Genomic DNA, 22,116 nt, shown 5'->3' with positions numbered 1-22,116 from the left:
ATTTGGCAGCCTTAGCTTTGGTGAGCCAGCCAAGAGACTTTGAAACAGTGGAGCCCCCACACCCCCCTAGGGCAGGGCTTCCAACAGCTGGTGCTGGTGGTGCAAGTCCAAGAGGCCTGCCAGGAGGGGGAGGTGCTGGGAAAGGTGATTGCACCTGTGGCCCCCCAGCTCGTGCTGCCACCAGGACAGACCGTAATTGCACTGCCTGTCTGGGCCCATGTACCCCTAGAAGGGGTGGAAGTACAGGTGGAGCCATCTTTCTCTGAGCGCTTACCACCCAGGCTCCTGGTGGCTCGCGCCCTGGCCACTGTATGAAAGGGGACGGCCCTCGTCCGCTCTGTCAATCTGGAGGACCAAGACATTGTCATAAAACCTCGCAGTGAAATGGCCAAACTGGTAAAACCCCAGGAAGAGGTGCTTCCGCTTCCGGCGCTGCGGCTGGGAGTGAGTTCAAAGGACCCCTGGACTGTAACGGTGAGCTCCATCTGTACCGCAGGGTCCCTGCCCAAGCGGGAGGGGCGAGCAATCTTGGAGCAAATGCAAGCGGAACTCTTCGGGCTAGGGCAAGCCCAAATACAACAGGTGGAAGCCCTTCTGGGCCATTACAAAGATGTATTCGCTCGCCATGAAGACGATTTCGGCTGCACCACGGCCATTACACAAGGCATCCCCACCGAGGGGACAGCCCCCATCAGAGAGCGCTATCAGCAGATCCATCCACAGTTGTACCAAGAGGTAAAAACCCTGTAGGGCCAAATGCTACGAAAAGGGGATATCTTGGAAAACCAGAGTTCCTGGGCAGCCCCCTTTGTGTTGGTACGAAAGAAGGACGGCACGCTGCGTTTCTTCGTGGACTATCGAAAATTGAATGCATGCACGACTCATATCCGCTTCCCCGTATAGAGGAGTCCCTGTCTGCCCTGGGGAAGGCAAAATATTTTTCTAGCTTGGATCTGGCCAGCAGATACTGGCAGGTACCGATGTCGGAACAAGATCGTGGCAAAATCGCCTTCATCTTGCCCATGGCGCTGTTGAATTTAATCGGATGCCTTTCGGACTGGTCAAAACCCCCGGAACTTTCCAGCGATTAATGGAGCGATGTTTGGGTGACCTGAACTTTGAGGCCACCCTAATATACCTGGACAACATTATCATCTATGCCGCCACGTTTGAGGACCACTTGTATCGTCTGGACCAGGTGCTCGGCCGGCTACAAAATTACAGGTTGAAGGTGAAGCCCCAGAAATGCCATCTGTTCCGCACACAGATTGAGTACCTGGGACATATCGTCTCCACTGAGGGCATGAGACCATCTCTGGGGAAGGTCACTATGATACGGCAGTGGCCTACCCCCGAGACGGTGAAGGACGTGTGGACCTTTCTGGAGCTAGCTGGATATTACCGTCGCTTCGTGAAGAACTTCGCCCGCCGAGCCCTGCAAGATCTACTAAGAGGGACCCCGGCCGGTGCCAACAGCTGGAAGATACAATGGCACGAACCGCAGGAGGAAGCTTTCAGAGACCTCAAAGCCTCACTTTCGGAAGCCCCAGTGTTGGCTTACGCGGATTTCTCACAACCGTTTATTCTGTACACCGACAGGAGCTTGCACGGGCTTGGGCTGTGTTGTCCCAGGTGCAGGATGGTCGAGAGAAGGTGATTGCCTATGGCAGCTGATCACTTCATGACTCCAAACGAAATCCCGACAACTACAGCTCCTTTAAGCTCGAGCTGCTCGTGTTGGTGTGGGCCATCAAGGAGAGATTAGCGGAGTACCTAGCAGGTTCCTAAGTGTTGGTGCGAACAGACAACAACCCACTAGCCCACCTCAAAAATGCCAAGCTGGGGGCCCTGGAGCAAAGTTGGGTAGCCAGGATGGTCAAATTTCACTTTAAAATCATCTACAAACAAGGGGCAGAGAACGTCCACGCCAACACCTTGTCCCAGATCCGACATACAGCTCCAGGGCGGAACCGGAACGAAGAGTTGGAGGGTGAAGAAACACCATTTTCCTCAGGTACCGCCAAAACAAGGGCGGTTACAAGAGAACAGTCTCGTGCGGGACCCGCAAAACAGTTGCCCAGTGATGCCCAAAGAAGGACACTTTCTCAGGACATGTTATTAATGCTGCGCCAGTGGGAGAGACTGGTGATCAAAGACGGACTGTTGTACCAAAAAGTAGAACTACTCGCAGAGCCAACAGCTACATGGCAGGTGGTAATGCCAGGGGCCCAATTGGCTGAAATTGCCCAGGAAACCCACAAAAAGGGGGCTCATTTCGGGGTGCAAAAGACTTTCCAGTGGCTACAGCGGATAGCCTACCATCCCCGGTTACAAACCGAGGTAGAATAAATTTGCAGAAAATGCCGCCAATGTGAGCTGACTAAACCACCAGAGCAAAGGGCGCCTATACAGACGATAATAACAACGGCACCCCTCGACATATTAATGATAGACTACCTGACCATTGGTCCAACCCACCAGGGGTACGAGCACTGCTTGGTTATGGTGGACTATTTTACAAAATTCGCCGTAGTAACCCCCACCAGAGACCAAACGGCGGAATCTGCGGCCTTTGCCATTTGTAAGAACTTTATTCAAGTGTATGGCTGCCCTCAATGTATTCACTCGGATCAGGGCGCCTGCTTCCTGGGAAAAGTAATGGAGGAGCTGCATCGTCTGTACGGCATTGACAAATCTCGGACCACACAATACCATCCGCAGGGGAACGGGGCCTGCAAACGATTTAATCGGACCCTAATCCAAATGCTGCGTACCCTGGAGGACGACCGAAAGGTCTGTTGGCCTGTGTACATCCCTGAGCTAGTCTGGGTATATAACAACCGGGTTCACCGAGTCACGAGCTACACGCCATACTCGCTACTCTTCGGCCGAGAAGGAAAGGGGATCACTGAGGTAGAGTTGGAACCAGAGGAACGGCCGTGGGCAGGGGTCTCCTCGTGGGTCCGAGATCAGCGGTATCATCGACAGACCCTACACAGACTTGTGCAGACAAAACTCCGAGATCTGGAACACCCAGGAAAAACCTCATCAGAACTCCCAGAATTTCAAATGGGATATCGCGTTCTCATACGAGACCGGCGCCCCCAAAGCAAATTGGAGCATCGGTGGGAGGGAGATCCCTGCTGAGTACTATATCGAATACGTTCAGAGGGGCCTGTATATGAGATACAGTCTGAAAAATAAGGGGACCGACTCGTCCGAACAGTACATCGCAACATGTTGCGGCCCTGTATATCTGCGGATCCCGAACAGTCTGAGGCCCCTCTCGAGACCCCAGACCCTACACCACCAGTTTGGGATGATGAAGATGAAGAGGACTACCTGACAGCAAGGGCCAACAAACCCAGGGCCAATGCCCCTTTGACCCCGGCAGGGGTGGATTAAGGGTAGCCAGGGCCCGGGGCAGTTCAGACTCTGTGGGCCCCCCTCGTCACGTGACGGGGGTCACGAATAGTAGAGCCACACTCTACATAGAGAATAATGGGGCCTCCAGCACCGACCTCCACCCGCAGAGCCACACTCTACATAGAGAATAATGGGGCCTCCAGCACCGACCTCCACCCGCAGAGCCACACTCCACATAGAGAATAATGGATCCTCCAGCACCGACCTCCACTCGCAGAGCCGCACTCCACATAGAGAATAATGGGGCCTCCAGCACCGACCTCCACCCGCAGAGCCGCACTCCACATAGAGAATAATGGAGCCTCCAGCACCGACCTCCACCCGCAGAGCCGCACTCCACATAGAGAATAATGGGGCCTCCAGCACCGATCTCCACCCGCAGCCACACTCCACATAGAGAATAATGGAGCCTTCCAGCTCTGACCTCCACCCGCAGAGCCACACTCTACTTAGAGAATAATGGAGCCTCCAGCACCGACCTCCACCCGCAGAGCCGCACTCCACATAGAGAATAATGGGGCCTCCAGCACCGATCTCCACCCGCAGCCACACTCCACATAGAGAATAATGGAGCCTTCCAGCACCGACCTCCACCCGCAGAGCCGCACTCCACATAGAGAATAATGGAGCCTCCAGCACCGACCTCCACCCGCAGAGCCGCACTCCACATAGAGAATAATGGAGCCTTCCAGCACCGACCTCCACCCGCAGAGCCGCACTCCACATAGAGAATAATGGAGCCTCCAGCACCGACCTCCACCCGCAGAGCCACACTCCACATAGAGAATAATGGAGCCTCCAGCACCGACCTCCACCCGCAGAGCCACACTCCACATAGAGAATAATGGAGCCTTCCAGCACCGACCTCCACCCGCAGAGCCGCACTCCACATAGAGAATAATGGAGCCTTCCAGCACCGACCTCCACCCGCAGAGCCACACTCCACATAGAGAATAATGGAGCCTCCAGCACCTACCTCCACCCGCAGAGCCACACTCCACATAGAGAATAATGGAGCCTCCAGCACCGACCTCCACCCGCAGAGCCACACTCCACATAGAGAATAATGGAGCCTCCAGCACCTACCTCCACCCGCAAAGCCACACTCCACATAGAGAATAATGGAGCCTCCAGCACCGACCTCCACCCGCAGAGCCACACTCCACATAGAGAATAATGGAGCCTCCAGCACCGACCTCCACCCGCAGAGCCACACTCCACATAGAGAATAATGGAGCCTCCGGCACCGACCTCCACCCGCAGAGCCGCACTCCACATAGAGAATAATGGAGCCTCCAGCACCGACCTCCACATAGAATAATGGAGCCTCCAGCACCGACCTCCACCCGCAGAGCCCCACTCCACATAGAGAATAATGGAGCCTCCAGCACCGACCTCCACCCGCAGAGCCACACTCCACATAGAGAATAATGGAGCCTCCAGCACCGACCTCCACCCGCAGAGCCACACTCCACATAGAGAATAATGGAGCCTTCCAGCACCGACCTCCACCCGCAGAGCCGCACTCCACAAAGAGAATAATGGAGCCTTCCAGCACCGACCTCCACCCGCAGAGCCACACTCCACATAGAGAATAATGGAGCCTCCAGCACTTACTTCCACCCGCAGAGCCACACTCCACATAGAGAATAATGGAGCCTCCAGCACCGACCTCCACCCGCAGAGCCACACTCCACATAGAGAATAATGGAGCCTCCAGCACCTACCTCCACCCGCAGAGCCGCACTTCACATAGAGAATAATGGAGCCTCCAGCACCTACCTCCACCCGCAGAGCCGCACTCCACATAGAGAATAATGGAGCCTCCAGCACCGACCTCCACCCGCAGAGCCCCACTCCACATAGAGAATAATGGAGCCTCCAGCACCGACCTCCACCTGCAGAGCCCCACTCCACATAGAGAATAATGGAGCCTCCAGCACCGACCTCCACCTGCAGAGCCCCACTCCACATAGAGAATAATGGAGCCTCCAGCACCGACCTCCACATAGAGAATAATGGAGCCTCCAGCACCGACCTCCACCTGCAGAGCCCCACTCCACATAGAGAATAATGGAGCCTCCAGCACCGACCTCCACATAGAGAATAATGGAGCCTCCAGCACCGACCTCCACCCGCAGAGCCCCACTCCACATAGAGAATAATGGAGCCTCCAGCACCGACCTCCACCCGCAGAGCCACACTCCACATAGAGAATAATGGAGCCTCCAGCACCGACCTCCACCCGCAGAGCCACACTCCACATAGAGAATAATGGAGCCTTCCAGCACCGACCTCCACCCGCAGAGCCGCACTCCACAAAGAGAATAATGGAGCCTTCCAGCACCGACCTCCACCCGCAGAGCCACACTCCACATAGAGAATAATGGAGCCTCCAGCACTTACCTCCACCCGCAGAGCCACACTCCACATAGAGAATAATGGAGCCTCCAGCACCGACCTCCACCCGCAGAGCCGCACTTCACATAGAGAATAATGGAGCCTCCAGCACCTACCTCCACCCGCAGAGCCACACTCCACATAGAGAATAATGGGGCCTCCAGCACCGACCTCCACCCGCAGAGCCGCACTCCACATAGAGAATAATGGGGCCTCCAGCACCGACCTCCACCCGCAGAGCCACACTCCACATAGAGAATAATGGGGCCTCCAGCACCGACCTCCACCCGCAGAGCCACACTCCACATAGAGAATAATGGGGCCTCCAGCACCGACCTCCACCCGCAGAGCCACACTCCACATAGAGAATAATGGGGCCTCCAGCACCGACCTCCACCCGCAGAGCCACACTCCACATAGAGAATAATGGAGCCTCCAGCACCTACCTCCACCCGCAGAGCCACACTCCACATAGAGAATAATGGGGCCTCCAGCACCGACCTCCACCCGCAGAGCCGCACTCCACATAGAGAATAATGGGGCCTCCAGCACCGACCTCCACCCGCAGAGCCGCACTCCACATAGAGAATAATGGAGCCTCCAGCACCGACCTCCACCCGCAGAGCCCCACTCCACAAAGAGAATAATGGAGCCTTCCAGCACCGACCTCCACCCGCAGAGCCGCACTCCACATAGAGAATAATGGGGCCTCCAGCACCGACCTCCACCCGCAGAGCCGCCCTCCACATAGAGAATAATGGGGCCTCCAGCACCGACCTCCACCCGCAGAGCCACACTCCACATAGAGAATAATGGAGCCTCCAGCACCGACCTCCACCCGCAGAGCCGCACTCCACATACATGGCTGCTCTCAGTGCTCTGTGTTGTGCGCACAGGACCTGTGATGAGGTCACAGGAGGGGAGGAGACAGGGGTCACATGATCGGGGGCCCTGACACCTTCCCTCCTGTGATCTCATCACAAGCCTTTGCACGCTACCAGCATCAGCGTTCAGGCTACTTGTAGATGCTGCTGGTAGCAGAGCACATAATGCCGCCCCCACGGTCACTCACTTTTAGGTGGGGAGAAGATGGAGTGCCATTGCAGCAGCCAGCAGGAATGTGGTGGGGGCCCCCTTAGAAGCTCTTGTGGTGGGGGCCCCGGGGCTGAAGCCCCGCCTGCCCTGCCTATAATCCGGCCCTGCGCGGTGGCGGATTATAATGGGGCAATTTACTGGCCTGGGCTGTGGGCCCCTTAACCCCACTGGGCCCGGGGCAACTGCCCAAATTGACCTCATTATAATCCGCCACTGGACCCCGGCTATCCAGCCACCTTCCACCACCCCAGGTGACTCCACCACACCAACCGAACTGCAACACTCCGAGAGGTCTACAGCTGGAAAGCCCCCTGAACGATATGAATAAGATCAGTTCGTATGGCTGAAGAGACTTCAGCACCAAGGCAAGAACATGAACCCCCCAAAACCTTCGCCAATGACTAGCGAGCAAAAAGTATGCGGGGGTGTAGGAGAGAGAGTCCAGGAGTAAAGGCATGCTGTGTAGCCGGGCCAGAACTGGGGGGTCTGTCACCCAGGTTCCCAGAGGGCATAGTCCCGGGGGAAGTAGTTACGGGCCGGGACCAACACTCATCCAGGACATGTGGGGGTGGGACAAAGAAAGGGGGCGGGGCAACTTTAAAACGAGCGCAGGAGACCAGCGGAAGGGACTCGGTGAGGAGAGAGACGAGAGACAGAATGGAGGAGTTTAGGTGGCGCTGGAGAGGGAGAGAGAGTCAGCGCCTATCAGAGAGACAGGAGAGTGGCTCGCCTGACCGGAGGAGAGGATACTGAGACCCACGGCCGCCACTGCCGCGCTCCATACCGTGGCTGCGGCCTGTACGCTGAGCCCCGTGGCCACCACTGCCCTGCTTCATACTGCGGTTGCGGCCTGCACGCTGAAGCCTCGCCTCCCAAAGGGACAGCCCCAACGGCGGGGAACCAGCCTGGGGCCTGCTTAGCTCCCTCAGCACCTTGGCGTAGGACCACCTGAAGCCTACGTCAACTCTTCTTCGGTTGGACCCACCGGCTGAGATGCCGAACAGACATCTCCCGGACAACGCCTCTGCAGGATGTCAGAGATTGATAAGTGACACTTCGTTCATTATAGTCCAAGGACCCGTAGTCGGCCATATCGCGGCCACATAGTTACCGGCACTTGCCATACTAGTTGATATTGTGTGATTTGTGTATCTGTGTCTAGTTTCCCTGCGTGGAAAACTACTGTCAGCTTACCGTTTATTCATAGAATCTACATAGAATGGTTTGAGTTTGCGCTTCCTCCGACTCGTCACTGCATCCTGCTTACCTGCAATCCTACAGTGGGAACAAACACATCCCCTACATCCAACTACCGGGGTCCTGTGCTGATGGTTGAAACTAACGAACCTGACAAACTCCTATAGATCAGAGGTAAAAGTTAGGCGTCTTCTTGTACATTGCAAATACAAAAAACCCCAGTGGCATAGACGATGCCAGCTCATGAGATGATGATAATCCACACCAGGGAAAAGAAACACCCGCTCCAAGATACATGTGAGTAAAGGCGGAAAAGGAGCAATTAGGTGTATATAGTAAAATACATATAAAAGTGTCCTACAAGGTAACAACAAATACAAATGACATGGGACTATAGCAGGATAACAACAGACCCCACAGGGAAGCCGTGATGTCATTTGTATTTGTTGCTACCTTGTAGGACACTTTTATATGTATTTTACTATATACACCTAATTGCTCCTTGTCTTCTTGTACATAGTAATGTGGCGCATTCTGGTATAACCTGCGCATCTCCTGTATGTAATTATATATGTACAGCTGGTATAACCTGGGCATCTCCTGTATATAATTATATATGTACAGCTGGTATAACCTGCGCATCTCCTGTATGTAATTATATATGTACAGCTGGTATAACCTGGGCATCTCCTGTATATAATTATATATGTACAGCTGGTATAACCTGGGCATCTCCTGTATATAATTATATATGTACAGCTGGTATAACCTGGGCATCTGCTGTATATAATTATATATGTACGGCTGGTATAACCTGGGCATCTGCTGTATATAATTATATATGTACAGCTGGTATAACCTGGGCATCTCCTGTATATAATTATATACGTACAGCTGGTATAATTTGGGTATCTCCTGTATATATTATATATGTTCAATGTCTGATGTATCCTGGTGAGTGATGGGGTTTCTCGCCTGGTGCAGACATTATCTCACAGGTGCGGTCACCCTCTGCTGCTTTCCTTGTTTTCTTCCATTTTTCCTGATGTGATGGGGGATCAGGGTTTCTATGTGACATCATCCTTTTCCTCCTGTATGAGCTTCGTGTTGGCCAGAACGAGCTTCCCCAGGATGATGCTGCCCAATGGTGGGGCTTGCAGACGCAGCCAATCAGAGGGCTTAGAAATGATGTCATGGGGAGAGCCGAGCGCTGGTACTGATGCTGCCTCCGTCTCTACCAGGGATTTCATTCAGGGAGTTGATCTGATCGGAGCGCAGTCTTCTGCCCTATAAAGGTGAGTGACACCGGCGCAAAATCTACTCAACCTTTTGTATTTACTTATTCTATTTTCTTTTTCTTTTTTTATTTAATAACATTTTTATTTTCCTTTTTTTAATGATTGTTTAAAAATGTACTGAAATTGCTGGAGTGATTCTAAAGGCAAAGTCAACGGTATATACTGTAATATTTCCATAGTAAATTTATTTATTTTGTATTTTATTTTTTTTAATATTTTTAAGACTATTATTAAATATATCATTTTTAATTAAAATAATATTTATAAAATTGTTGGAAAGCTTGTCGTCGCTTTGTGCCGTTTACGCGCTACAATGTATCCTTTGTTTATTAGATTGTGCTTCTTCTTACGTTGTTCCGAATGTTCTAAACGGAAGGTCTCGCCCTTTCTACAATGTAGTGGTCACCTGTATGAATACCGCCAAGAATATGGGGGGGGGGTGATGGTGCTGGATATAGGGGGGGACAAAAGGTAATTAGGGCGCACAGCCGGGTGTAGTCTCGCTCGGAGATCAGTAGAACGCACATGTGTCCGTGTCATCCGCTTCGGTTCCCACAGAGATGTCTGGGAGCCGCGGCAGACGTGACATCATTGTCTGAAAGGGTTAAACTGACAATTTTTTTTTTTGGGGGGGTGATTCTGTGCTTTTAACCACCTGAGCGCTGGAGAGAAGTGAGCAGTCAATTTTAGGGTCATGTTATTTAATTTTCTTATCATGGGAGGTATGCCTCGATTTGGGGTGTTGTTGTTTTTTTTTTGTCTTTTTTTATGGAATTCTTCATATCCTGATACATTCTCTGTCTATACAGCTAATATTTGCATTTTGTTACACCATAGAACCCCCTATGACTTGCAGGTGTCCCACCATGGACAGCAATGATGTCCATTGGTGGGAGGAAGGGACAAAAGTAAAACTACCTCCTACACCCCTAACCTGCACCCCTGACCCGTTGCATTACCAGCAGGTGTCAGATATAAGAGGTAGTAGTGGTCCAATCTGCACTGCTGTCCTCGCCCACATGGGTTAATAAGGACCCTGACATCACTAGATAGCAGAGGCATGACTGAGGCGTGAGGCACCGTGTGCCCCATACACCGGCGTGGTCTGCGCTGCTGGAAAAGGATCCAGAAAGCAGCACAAATCGCTGGTTCCTGCGCACAGAAGCTGCAGACATCATGGAGGAGGCACAACGCTCAATCGCTGATGTGATACCGGAGAAAAACGTATTCTATAGGAATCTATTATGTATCTCCTACCTGGATGACCCTTAGAAGCCCCATAAGACCCTTAGAAGCCCCGTAAATAAAAAAGTTCAGCTTCTATAGAAAGTTTTCCAGTTACAGCTAAAAATTTCAAAAATAATCGGAGAAAACAAAAAAAAAAAGCAAAAAAAAGGAAAAGTAATAAAAAATAAATTCCAATCCTAATTTGTAGAATAGATCCTAAAGAAAAAAAAGAAAAAAAATATTTTGGGAAAAGTAAAAAAAAAAATCACGTGTTGTTTCGATCACGCGGCACATAAGTCAGATGACGGGAAGAAGCCGTCACCCGACTGCTTGTGATGTCACATTCGCCTTCCACGCAGCTTTCGGGAGGTTTGTGTACATGAACGAGTCACTTTTTATTTTAAGTTTTTACTTTGTCAATTTTAAAATCAGTAAATTGAGTCAAATGGGTGAAAGGGGTTTTTTCTTTTTTTTTTTTTTTTTCTTTTTTTCTAAAAGCAACATGTACTTCTAAAAGAAAATAAAATTAAAATAATCCAAAAAAGGCATAATAATAATAATAATAATAATAATATGAATTCACTGATAAACAGAAGTTAACTTTTCTACACTGTTGAAATATATATATATTCATTTATTTACATATATATATTTAATAATATATTGTACCTATTTATATAATTGCCTTGTAATGTTTTCACTTCCTGTTCTGTCCAGATGTCACCGTATCCCAGAATTCCAAGCGGAGGAAGTTCACCGACCGCCATATTGGGACACCCAAGTGATGGGTGTCTCAATATGGAAACTGCTGCTGGTACCAACTTATTGCGCGGTACCACCAGCGGAACACCGTCACACCACACACACGCTATACGCCGTACGCACCACACTCACACTCACGCAGCCTCTTGCGCGGTACCACCAGTGGAACACTGTCGCATTGTGCCTGCGCAAATTCCGCGCAGGCGCTGTGAATTATTCAGCTGATCCCGGCGGCAGATGCGCGACGTGTCTACAGGCAGAGGAAGCCGGTCACATTAAAGGGGTTTTCCCACGAACGAAAGTTCATTTTCAAAATTGTCTGTGTCTGACCGTGTACGGAGCACACCACACCTCCTGGGCAGGGGAGGAAGCAAAAGACTATACTGACATTACAGCAGGGGGTCACAGAGGATTCATTTTGTGAGGTAAAACATTTCACTGACTGTTTTTAAACAATATTTCACCTCACAAAATGTTTCCTCTGCGATCTCCTGCTGTAATGTCAGTATTGGCTTTTGCTTCCTCCCCTGCCCAGGAGCTGTGGTATGTTCTGTACACGGTCAGACACAGGGGTGAGAGAGACAGAGCACAGGGGGAGAGAGATCAAACGGGACAGCACATGAGGGGAGAACACAGGACAGGAAGGAGAGAGACAGCAGACAAGGGGGGTAACATGGGGTAGACAGAGAGTGATAGGTGGGTGAGTACATGGGGGGAGAGATTGTCAACGCTGCAAAGCCTGCCCCCATCGTGACATTACCGCCCTCCCGATGCGATAGCATCCCGCCTCCATCTGGTATATATATATATATATATTATACATGTAGATAGATATACTGCATATATGATATAGACATATTGAATAAAACACTGCAGAAAAATGGAAATAATGTGAAAAATATAATGTTAAAAAATAAAATAAATAAAAAAGGATAGATTTCTAAAAATAAAAAAATAAATATATAATCATATAATATATCTATAAATTATATATTATATAAGAATATAATTATATATATACTGAAATTTATTAAATATTTATATGATTATGCATATTTATTTTTTTTTTAGAAAAGTATGCTTTTTTTATTTTGTTTTTAACGGTATTACATTTTTTTACATTATTTCTTTTTATATATACATATAATAAATATATATGTTTTATATATATATGTTAAGAAAATAACAGACACATAATACTGTAAGAGGGTTTTATTATTATTATTTATCATTATTATTATTATTATAAGATGCCTTGCATGTGACTCCTGGATATTCCGCTTCTCATAAACAAGGTGACATCACTCGGACGCTTCGCTTGTTTCTTTCCGTAGTGTGAATCACATGTTCCATTCTGGCAAAACATCCACCAGAAATTGCTTATCAAACGTCATGTGTCCTCAGCGCCTGTCCTGCTGATGGCTGCACAGGACAGACCGTACATTGTTACCCTGTGATCGCTGCTTTGGCTCCTTCCTTTGTTTTGTGGTATAATAAAAGTCAAGGCGCACCAGGCAGTCCCTGATACTGGGTGGGGGCATGCAAAGACCCCAATTAAGAGAAAAATAGCTCTTTTATATATCACTTACATACAATCTGTCACTAAATTTTTGCGCCAACCCCCATCGGAGAGCAGCATGATGTAGAGGCAAAGACCCTGATTCCAGTGATGTGTCACTTACTGGGCTGCTTGCTGCAGCTCTGACACAATCACACTTTTTTCTCTGCTGCAGATGTAGCAGCGCTTGGAATGCTGAGCTGTGTTTAACCCCGCCCACACCACTGATTGGCTGCTTTCTGTGTATGCTGTGCACAGACAGAAAGCTGCCAATCAGTGGTGGGGGTGTGGCTGGACTAGGAGGCACCTAGTCCTGTAGTGATAATCTCCTGCTGATAAAACACTGATTTTATTGAAACATTAAAACAATTCCCAGTAAGTGAGGCATTGCTGTAATCAGGGTCTCTGCCCCAACACGATGTTGCTCTCAGATTACAAACCTGGTGATAGTCATTTTCTTCATTTATTTTCCCCTTTAAAGGAAATCTATCTATTATATATATATATGTGTCCGTCTCCCTCTAATCTATGTCACCTCCACATACTGTATGTCATCAAGTTTCCTAGATTCTCTCATTTCCGAGTGAATAAGATAACACTCCATATTACCATCGCCCGCACGTCGGCTGCTGCCGGTTTGCGGCCCAGTTTGTCCTCGTTCAGTGTCTGTACATTATTGGGCAGAACCTCTCAGGATTTCTAGGCGGCGGCTGGAGACGAAATCACCGGAACACCAAAGATTCAGATATTAGAGTTCTGCTGAGGACACGTCTGCATTCCTCAGACTGAGAAGAAAGATGTTTCCAGAATAAGTTATGTTTTACTGCAAATAATCTGACACATCTCTTTACCCCGAGTCTGAACTGTCCCTGAATTTATTCTCATTTTTACTATTAATAGGTGACGGACCTCAATCTATAACCTCAGAGATCAAGAACCTCAGCATCATGACGCTGGCAGGTAAGGACTGATGGAGAGACGGATATAATAGATAGATAGATAATAGATAGATAGATAGATAGATAGAGAGATAGACAGATAATAGATGATGGATAATAGATAGATAGATAGATAGATAGATAGATAGATAGATAGATAATAGATGATAGATAGATAGATAATAGATGATGGATAATAGATAGATAGATAGATAGATAGATAGATAGATAATAGATGATTGATAATAGATAGATGGATAATAGATAGATAGATAGATAATAGATAAATGGATAGATAGATAATTGATAGATGATAGATAGATAATAGATAGATAATAGATAGATAAAAGATAGCTAGATATATAATAGATAGGCAATAGAAAATAGATAGATAGATAATAGAAAGATAATAGATACATAGATAGATAGATAATAGATAGATAGAGAGATAGATATTAGCCTGACTTATTGATGACCTCTTTCATGTAAGAACATAGCTGGTCTATGGGGGAATGACCTGGTTACATGTTGTCCGCAGCTTACAAGGAGAAGATGAAGGAGCTTCCTCTCGTGTCTCTTTTCTGTTCCTGTTTCCTCTCTGATCCCGCAAAGAAGCAAACGTACAAATATGATGGTGAGTGGAGGCTGAGATAACAGGACGATCTGTGGACAACATCAGGTCTCCAACAGAAATCCTAACAGTGTCCCCCATGATGGTAGACCTTGGCGATAAGATCTGGAATAGATATCACCTGCTCATTATCATCCATAGATTTGGGCCATATGGCATAGAAAACCGCAAGTCACATAACTGGCAAATCATCAGCTGCTTCCATAGTCAATGGGCGATGTCTCACTAATAATCAGTTAAATGGAGGCTGTATAACTTGCAATTTACTTCCTTACCCCCAGTGCCCCCAATAGTGAGAACCACACTGTGGCATCTTGACCCTTTGGGTACAGAGAAGGGCAGAAGGTGCTACTAATAAAGCTTGGGAGGGTCATAGTTTTGCATTGGGTCCTACTAGTTTCAATAACTCCTAAAAGGAATGTCCTAGTAAAACTGGAGCCCCCTGAAGGGTCTCACCACTCCAAGGTGTCATGGTCTTCTATGTAAAGGACCAGGAGACGTCTGTTTGGGAGGCTTTTGTTGGCCCCTGATGCCTTAGATATAGGCAGATCCTGATTGTTTATATCTGTACCTCTCCTTATTACAGCAGACACTGTGGACCTCACGTGGTGCGTAATCTCAGATATGGAAGTCATAGAGCTAAATAAGAGAGCTTCAGGACACGCCTTTGAAGTCATCCTAAAACCATCTTCATTCGATGGAGTCCCAGAATTTAATGCCCTTCCTCAGCGACGAGACCCATCCCTGGAAGAGATTCAGAAAAAACTGGAAGCCGCCGAAGAAAGACGTAAGGTAAAAAAAACAAGATGACTTGGACCCTACAGTGTCTGGTAATCTGACATGGGGTAGCATTCAGTAGGGAATCATTTAGGCCAGTTGAGGATGTTGGACAACGTTACGTTTATCTAATATTAGCAAAGGAGGATCTTCTCGGGACTTCTCTAGGGCCAAATTCAAGGTCAAATTTGATAGTAGAGGACCATTGACATGGATGTCCACTCCTGATCAAGGTTACTATTTTCCTTCTGCAATAGACAATAGACTTGGGGTGGGTTCCTTCTTATGACCTGGAGGTGGATAATATGCCAAGGCCATGGAGAAAAATGAAAAGTTTAGCTTAGACCATACTCTAGTCAAGTGATAATGAGTTGAGTCGCAAGCTTGATGCCTCTGTCACCAGTTTAGGTAGTATAATTTTGAGTTCTTCAAGTGCTCTTCGAAAACTGAGACTGGCCTAGAAGAAAGAAGGTTTCTCCACCATCACAGATGGGACTCTTTACTGTAAGAGCAATGATGCTATGGAGTTCTCTGCCACTCCAAGAGGGGATTGAATACTTTTCTTAAAATATAATATTAGAAATTATATTTCTGGAAATGGAGTCTGTAAGGAAATTTCCAACTAATTTCCAGCAATTTGCAGTAACCTCGAAAGTCTTTGCCGTCCTCAATATGTCAGGATTATAGTTTGGACTTGATTGACCTCTGTTTTTTCCAACCATGCTAAGTATGAAACTATCGTAAACCTGTAAGACTGACGTTGTTTCCCCTTTTTCTTCTCGCAGTGTCAGGAGGCCGAGCTGCTCAAACACCTGGCGGAGAAAAGGGAACACGAACGTGAAGTCATCCAGAAAGCGATAGAAGAAAACAACAACTTCAGCAAAATGGCCAAGGAAAAACTAACTCAGAAAATGGAAGTCAACAAGGAGAACAGGGAAGCCCACTTAGCTGCCATGATCGAACGTCTGCAGGAGAAGGTTAGTTAAAGGTCAGTTAAAGTTGGTCACAATACTTCTGTTTAAGTCAATGTCTTCTGTCCTTGAATTCCAAAATGTAAAACCTTGTGTTATCTAGTGCTACATCCGAGGAAAAGTTGAGGGATTGTCCACCTGCAAACATTGACCCCATATCTTCAAAGCTTAGATATTGACCGGCAATTTTGGTGAAGGTGGCACATCAATGTCTATGACATCTCTCCTCTAATCTGATCTGACCTTCGTAGACAATGGGGCTTTGAAAACACCTATTTGGTCAATATAATCCATTTTTAGGGTATCACCACACAAGGTTCAGACTTCATCCAAACCTAATCAATTGATGTCAACGGGCCAGTGATTGGTCTCGTGAACCGATCTTTACTCTAAGCTGGTATAATGCTTATTATCTCTCTATAAAATAATGCACGCTCTTACAAAACGTTAGATTTTAAGCTTTTGGTTTCCTCTCTTAGCCAAAAACAATAAAAAAAAAGTCTGTAGTGTTTTCCGGGGTGATGAGTCATGAGATGGGTCAAAATGGCAAATCGGAAGATGGATTCATCTTCTAAACATATTCTATACATGTTATATCTACAATAAAAAGGAACATTATCTCTTTCCCAGGACAAACATGCAGAAGAAGTAAGGAAAAACAAAGAACTTAAGGAAGAAACTTCGAGGTAGAAGGTGATGGTGGCTTTCATAATTTGGACTGAGGACCCCACAAGGTGCCCGAGAGGCGCAGCACAATGTTAAGCAACTGAGACTCTTTTGCTTTGTTTGTTTGTGAATGTTCAAGAGGTGACCGGCAAAGTCACCTTTTTTTAAGACAGCTTAGGGCGGGCATTGGGAGGATGTAACGGGAAGGGTTGGCCATCTCATCCGCAAGTCCTAAAGAGTTATACCCACGAACCCTGGCTTCAACATTAACTTTACGTCAATGCATCCGTATGTGATGGGGAAAGCGCCGGTGGTTGTCAGGCTACTGTAGCGCAGATGAACCAACCGATCTGTTTGTCTGCTATAGATAGGGCTGGTAATTGGCACTAATTTTCTATGTCTACCATTATAATGTCATCAATACATACGTTATCAGGTTATGCGAATGTGTCTGTGTCATTACTCATCATCTGCGTGGTCTACAGGGCTACTTGCACTATGTGGTGGGACCTCTACTTTGTTTAAAACCCTCATAGTTCTTTGTACAAATGGGTGCTATATCTATGACACCTTTCCTGAGCTAACGCAATACAATGTTACTCCATTGTCTGCATGGTCAAATTGATGCATCAAAAAGTCTATAGAAACCATATGAACCAATTTAGGCACTTGCCTGAAGTAGCATAGATTACTGTAGTGGACAACACAAAAAATAAGTGCCATCTAATTAAATGACTCACCTATTGCCTACAGAAATTCCTGTAGTTGTTCCATGTCCTTTGTGTTGAGCATACATCAGAAAATTTTGGTAAAATTTTTGGTAAATTGATAAGAAGGCACATAAATTTCACATTTCAAATGCATTTTAAGCAAAAATAAGTACAAAATAAATCATAGATTCAATTGTTATCTACTACAATTACAAAATTACAGTAGTTGTTTCATGTCCTTTGTGTCGAGCATACATCAGAAAATGTTGGTAAAATTTGGGTAAATTGATAACAAGGCACAGAAATTTCAAATTTCAAATACATTTTAAACAAAAATAAGTATCCAATAAATCATAGATTAAATCGTTATCTACTGCAATTACAAAATTACAGCAATTGTTTCATGTCCTTTGTGTTGAGCATACATCAAAAAAATTTTGGTAAAATTTTTGGTAAATTGATAAGAAGGCACATAAATTTCAAATTTCAAATGCATTTTAAGCAAAAATAAGTACAAAATAAATCATAGATTCAATCATTATCTACTACAATTACAAAATTACAGAAGTTGTTTCATGTCCTTTGTGTCGAGCGCACATCAGAAAATTTTGGTAAAATTTTGGTAAATTGATAACAAGGCACAGAAATTTCAAATTTCAAATGCATTTTAAACAAAAATAAGTATCCAATAAATCATAGATTAAATCGTTATCTACTACAATTACAAAATTACAGTAATTGTTTCATGTCTTTTGTGTTGAGCATACATGAGAAAATTTTGGTAAAATTTTTGGTAAATTGATAAGAAGGCACTAGAGTTGAGCGATACCAGCCGATACTTGAAAATATCGGATCGGAATGGATCGGCCGATCTTAAAAAAAAGTATCGGTATCGCCGATTCCGATACCGGGAACCAATGCAAGTCAATGGGGCCAAAATATCGGAATTAAAAAAAACCCTTTCTTTCCTTGTAGGTTAATTCTACATGAAGAAAAACAACTAAGAATAATGTAGAATGTATTGTGGGAGGTGGAGGAGACATTAAAGCCATAGAGGTTTAGCCCAATCAAATGGAATAGCAGGAATTAAACTTTTTTTTTAAAGATGTTAGGAGTTACAAAGATATTGACTATGTTAGCCTCATTTATATTTTGCCAGACATGTATGTCTTCTTCTTCTTTCTTCTTTCTTCTTCTTTCTTATTCTTCTTCCTTTTTTTACCTTCTTCTTCTTCTTCTTATTCCTTTTTTTACATTCTTCTTCTTCTTCTTCCTTTTTTTACATTCTTCTACTTCCTTTTTTTACATTCTTCTTCTTCTTCCTTTTTTTACATTCTTCTTCTTATTCCTTTTTTACATTCTTCTTCTTCTTCCTTTTTTAAATTCTTCTACTTCCTTTTTTTACATTCTTCTTCTTCTTCTTCTTCCTTTTCTTACATTCTTCATATTCTTCTTATTCAACAATTATTATTCTACATATTCAACTTCTTCATCTTCTTCCTATTCTTCTTCATCATATTCTTGTTTGTGTCAGGCATTCCTGTAGTTGTTATCTAGAAAAGTTAGAAGTTTACACCTTCCGTTCTGCCTGTCACAAAAGATTTACAACAGGATTTGTCCGCGTTCAGTTTGGCCTGCAGCAGCAGGCCTTTTCCAGGGGCACCACGAGGAGGAACGGACTCACCCCCATACACTGCTTAGTCTTCTTCTGCTTATAAATAAGATAATATCATTTGCTCAGAGTATTAGTCTTATGCTTAATGTTCTTCTGCTTTGTTTTTTTTATGCTTCTTTGTCTTCTCTCTCTTGTTGTTCTGCATCTTGGTGGTTGTCTTCCTGTTCTTTGTCCTCTTGAACCAGCTGACGGTACTGGCACCCGGTTACTAAGCAGGAGGTACCTGTGCTACAAAGCACTACCAAGGACCAGCAGACGTTGCCGGAACTCGGATACCGAGATGGAGGCACCTAGGCCAAAGGCTCTGACGAGAACCAGCTGACGGTGCTGGAACCCGGAGGGGTAGCATAAGCTGCAAGAGCAAATGGAAATAGCGAGGACCAGCTGACAGTGCTGGCACCCGGAGGGGCAGCAGAAGGAATAAGAGCCAATGGCACAACCGAGGACCAGCTGACGGTGCTGGAACCCGGTTACTAAGCAGGAGGTACCTGTGCTACAAAGCACTACCAAGGACCAGCAGACGTTGCCGGAACTCGGATACCGAGATGGAGGCACCTAGGCCAAAGGCTCTGACGAGAACCAGCTGACGGTGCTGGAACCCGGAGGGGTAGCATAAGCTGCAAGAGCAAATGGAAATAGCGAGGACCAGCTGACAGTGCTGGCACCCGGAGGGGCAGCAGAAGGAATAAGAGCCAATGGCACAACCGAGGACCAGCTGACGGTGCTGGAACCCGGTTACTAAGCAGGAGGTACCTGTGCTACAAAGCACTACCAAGGACCAGCAGACGTTGCCGGAACTCGGATACCGAGATGGAGGCACCTAGGCCAAAGGCTCTGACGAGAACCAGCTGATGGTGCTGGAACCCGGAGGGGTATCAGAAGTTACCCCTGAAAAGCAAAGTTGGCATGCCGCAAGCTGGCCGCAGTTACCGAATCACACAGTCCTACAGGGGGTGCTTGTCCTACTGGCACTATGGAACAAGCCTTTCTTACCAGAACCCGCAGTCCACATAGGAAGCACCTAAACTGCTGGCACCCTAGCCTCGGCTAACCCAACCGCAACACGACATGGCAACTTGGGGTGGCAAACTGACATTGACACTTCCCGGAAACAGCAGGCAGGGCTGGAACCAAGCTGGGCAGGATGGAGTACCCGTGCCAAAGTCAGTTATGAGCAGCAACTGGCGATGTTGGAGCCCAGGACAAGCACTTAGCAGGCTGAGGCCTGATGTGCTGTCAATTGGGAGGCAGCAGGACAGATTGCCATCAAAACAGCAGGGGAACAGCTGACGTTACTGAACCCCACAAACACAGGAGCTAGTGTTTTACTCTGTGAAGACGGCACTTCCGAGCAACAACTGGCTGTGTTGAAGCCCAGGGACAAGCACGGAGCAGGCTGAGGCTGCATTGAAGAAATTTTAAGATCGGTTGTAGACTACTAATTTTAACCAAGCTCCACTTAGGCCTGTGGCTTCACTGATTTTCGTATTTCCCCTGTCCTCCAACCCCGCCAGTTACAGCTCCGAAGTGGCGTCTGCACAATCCACACTTGTTCCTGTGTTACAGGTGTTCAGTCCGGTCAGTTAATCCCCTGATGTGTGTCCGGCAATATCGCCTGCTCTGTCCATATTCCCATAATGGGAATGTGGACAGAGCAGGCGACATTGCCGGACACACATCAGGGGATTAACTGACCGGACTGAACACCTGTAACACAGGAACAAGTGTGGATTGTGCAGACGCCACTTCGGAGCTGTAACTGGCAGGGTTGGAGGACAGGGGAAATACGAGAGACAGTGGAGCCACAGGCCTAATTGGAGCACGGTTAAAAATCAGTAGTGGTACGACTGTGTAGGCAGCAGGAGACTTTGCCATCTACACAGCAGGGGATCAGCTGACATTACTGAACCCCACTGAGACACGGGAGCAAGTATCTCTTTCCGTGTGGACGGCACTTCCGAACTACAACTGGCTGTGTTGAAGCCCAGGAAATAGGAGGGTGTAGGCAGAAGCCTACTGTATTTTGAATGAGGTGACAGCAGGAGAGACTGCCATCCACACAGCAGGGGATCAGCTGACGTTACTGAACCCCACTGAGACACGGGAGCAAGTATCTCTTTCCGTGTGGACGGCACTTCCGAACTACAACTGGCTGTGTTGAAGCCCAGGAAATTGGAGGGTGTAGGCAGAGGCCTACTGTACTTTGAATGAGGTGACAGCAGGAGAGACTGCCATCCACACAGCAGGGGATCAGCTGACGTTACTGAACCCCACTGAGACACGGGAGCAAGTATCTCTTTCCGTGTGGACGGCACTTCCGAACTACAACTGGCTGTGTTGAAGCCCAGGAAATAGGAGGGTGTAGGCAGAGGCCTACTGTATTTTGAATGAGGTGACAGCAGGAGAGACTGCCATCCACACAGCAGGGGATCAGCTGACGTTACTGAACCCCACTGAGACACGGGAGCAAGTATCTCTTTCCGTGTGGACGGCACTTCCGAACTACAACTGGCTGTGTTGAAGCCCAGGAAATAGGAGGGTGTAGGCAGAGGCCTACTGTCTTTGGAATGCGGAGACAGCAGGAGAGACTGCCATCTCCACAGCAGGGGATCAGCTGGCAATGATGAACCCCACTAACACTTGAACGAATGTGTTTGGCTCTGTGGAGACGACACTTCTGAACACCAACTGACGCTGTTGGAGCCCAGGATTAGGCGAGGAGCAGGCTGGGGCCTACTGGATTTTGGCAGGTGAAGGCAGCAGGAGACTTGCCATCTCCACAGCA

The 22,116-nt window shown here is 47.2% G+C and overlaps 1 protein-coding gene across 2 annotated transcripts; it reads left to right on the top strand.

Annotated features, from left to right (window-relative positions):
- The first annotated feature begins 9,306 nt into the window (after positions 1 to 9,306).
- On the top strand, positions 9,307 to 17,386 carry STMN4 (stathmin 4). 2 transcript variants are annotated; one of them, XM_073561924.1, is made up of 6 exons: positions 9,307 to 9,413; positions 13,864 to 13,923; positions 14,440 to 14,535; positions 15,119 to 15,324; positions 16,095 to 16,286; positions 16,911 to 17,386. In XM_073561924.1, the coding sequence occupies exons 2-6, from the start codon at positions 13,911 to 13,913 to the stop codon at positions 16,968 to 16,970; spliced, it is 567 nt and encodes a 188-aa protein (XP_073418025.1). In that variant the 5' UTR covers positions 9,307 to 9,413; positions 13,864 to 13,910; the 3' UTR covers positions 16,971 to 17,386. The 2 variants fall into 2 exon arrangements, with proteins under 2 accessions (XP_073418025.1, XP_073418026.1); XM_073561925.1 differs by having other exon boundaries at positions 16,095 to 16,297.
- The last annotated feature ends 4,730 nt before the right edge of the window (positions 17,387 to 22,116 follow it).

This window comes from Dendrobates tinctorius, unplaced genomic scaffold (genome assembly GCF_039654945.1).
Source record: "Dendrobates tinctorius isolate UK_male_01 unplaced genomic scaffold, ASM3965494v1 ptg000332l, whole genome shotgun sequence".
NCBI lineage: Eukaryota > Metazoa > Chordata > Amphibia > Anura > Dendrobatidae > Dendrobates > Dendrobates tinctorius.
Note: the sequence above shows the minus strand (reverse complement) of the source record. Positions and strands in the feature narration are given on the sequence as shown.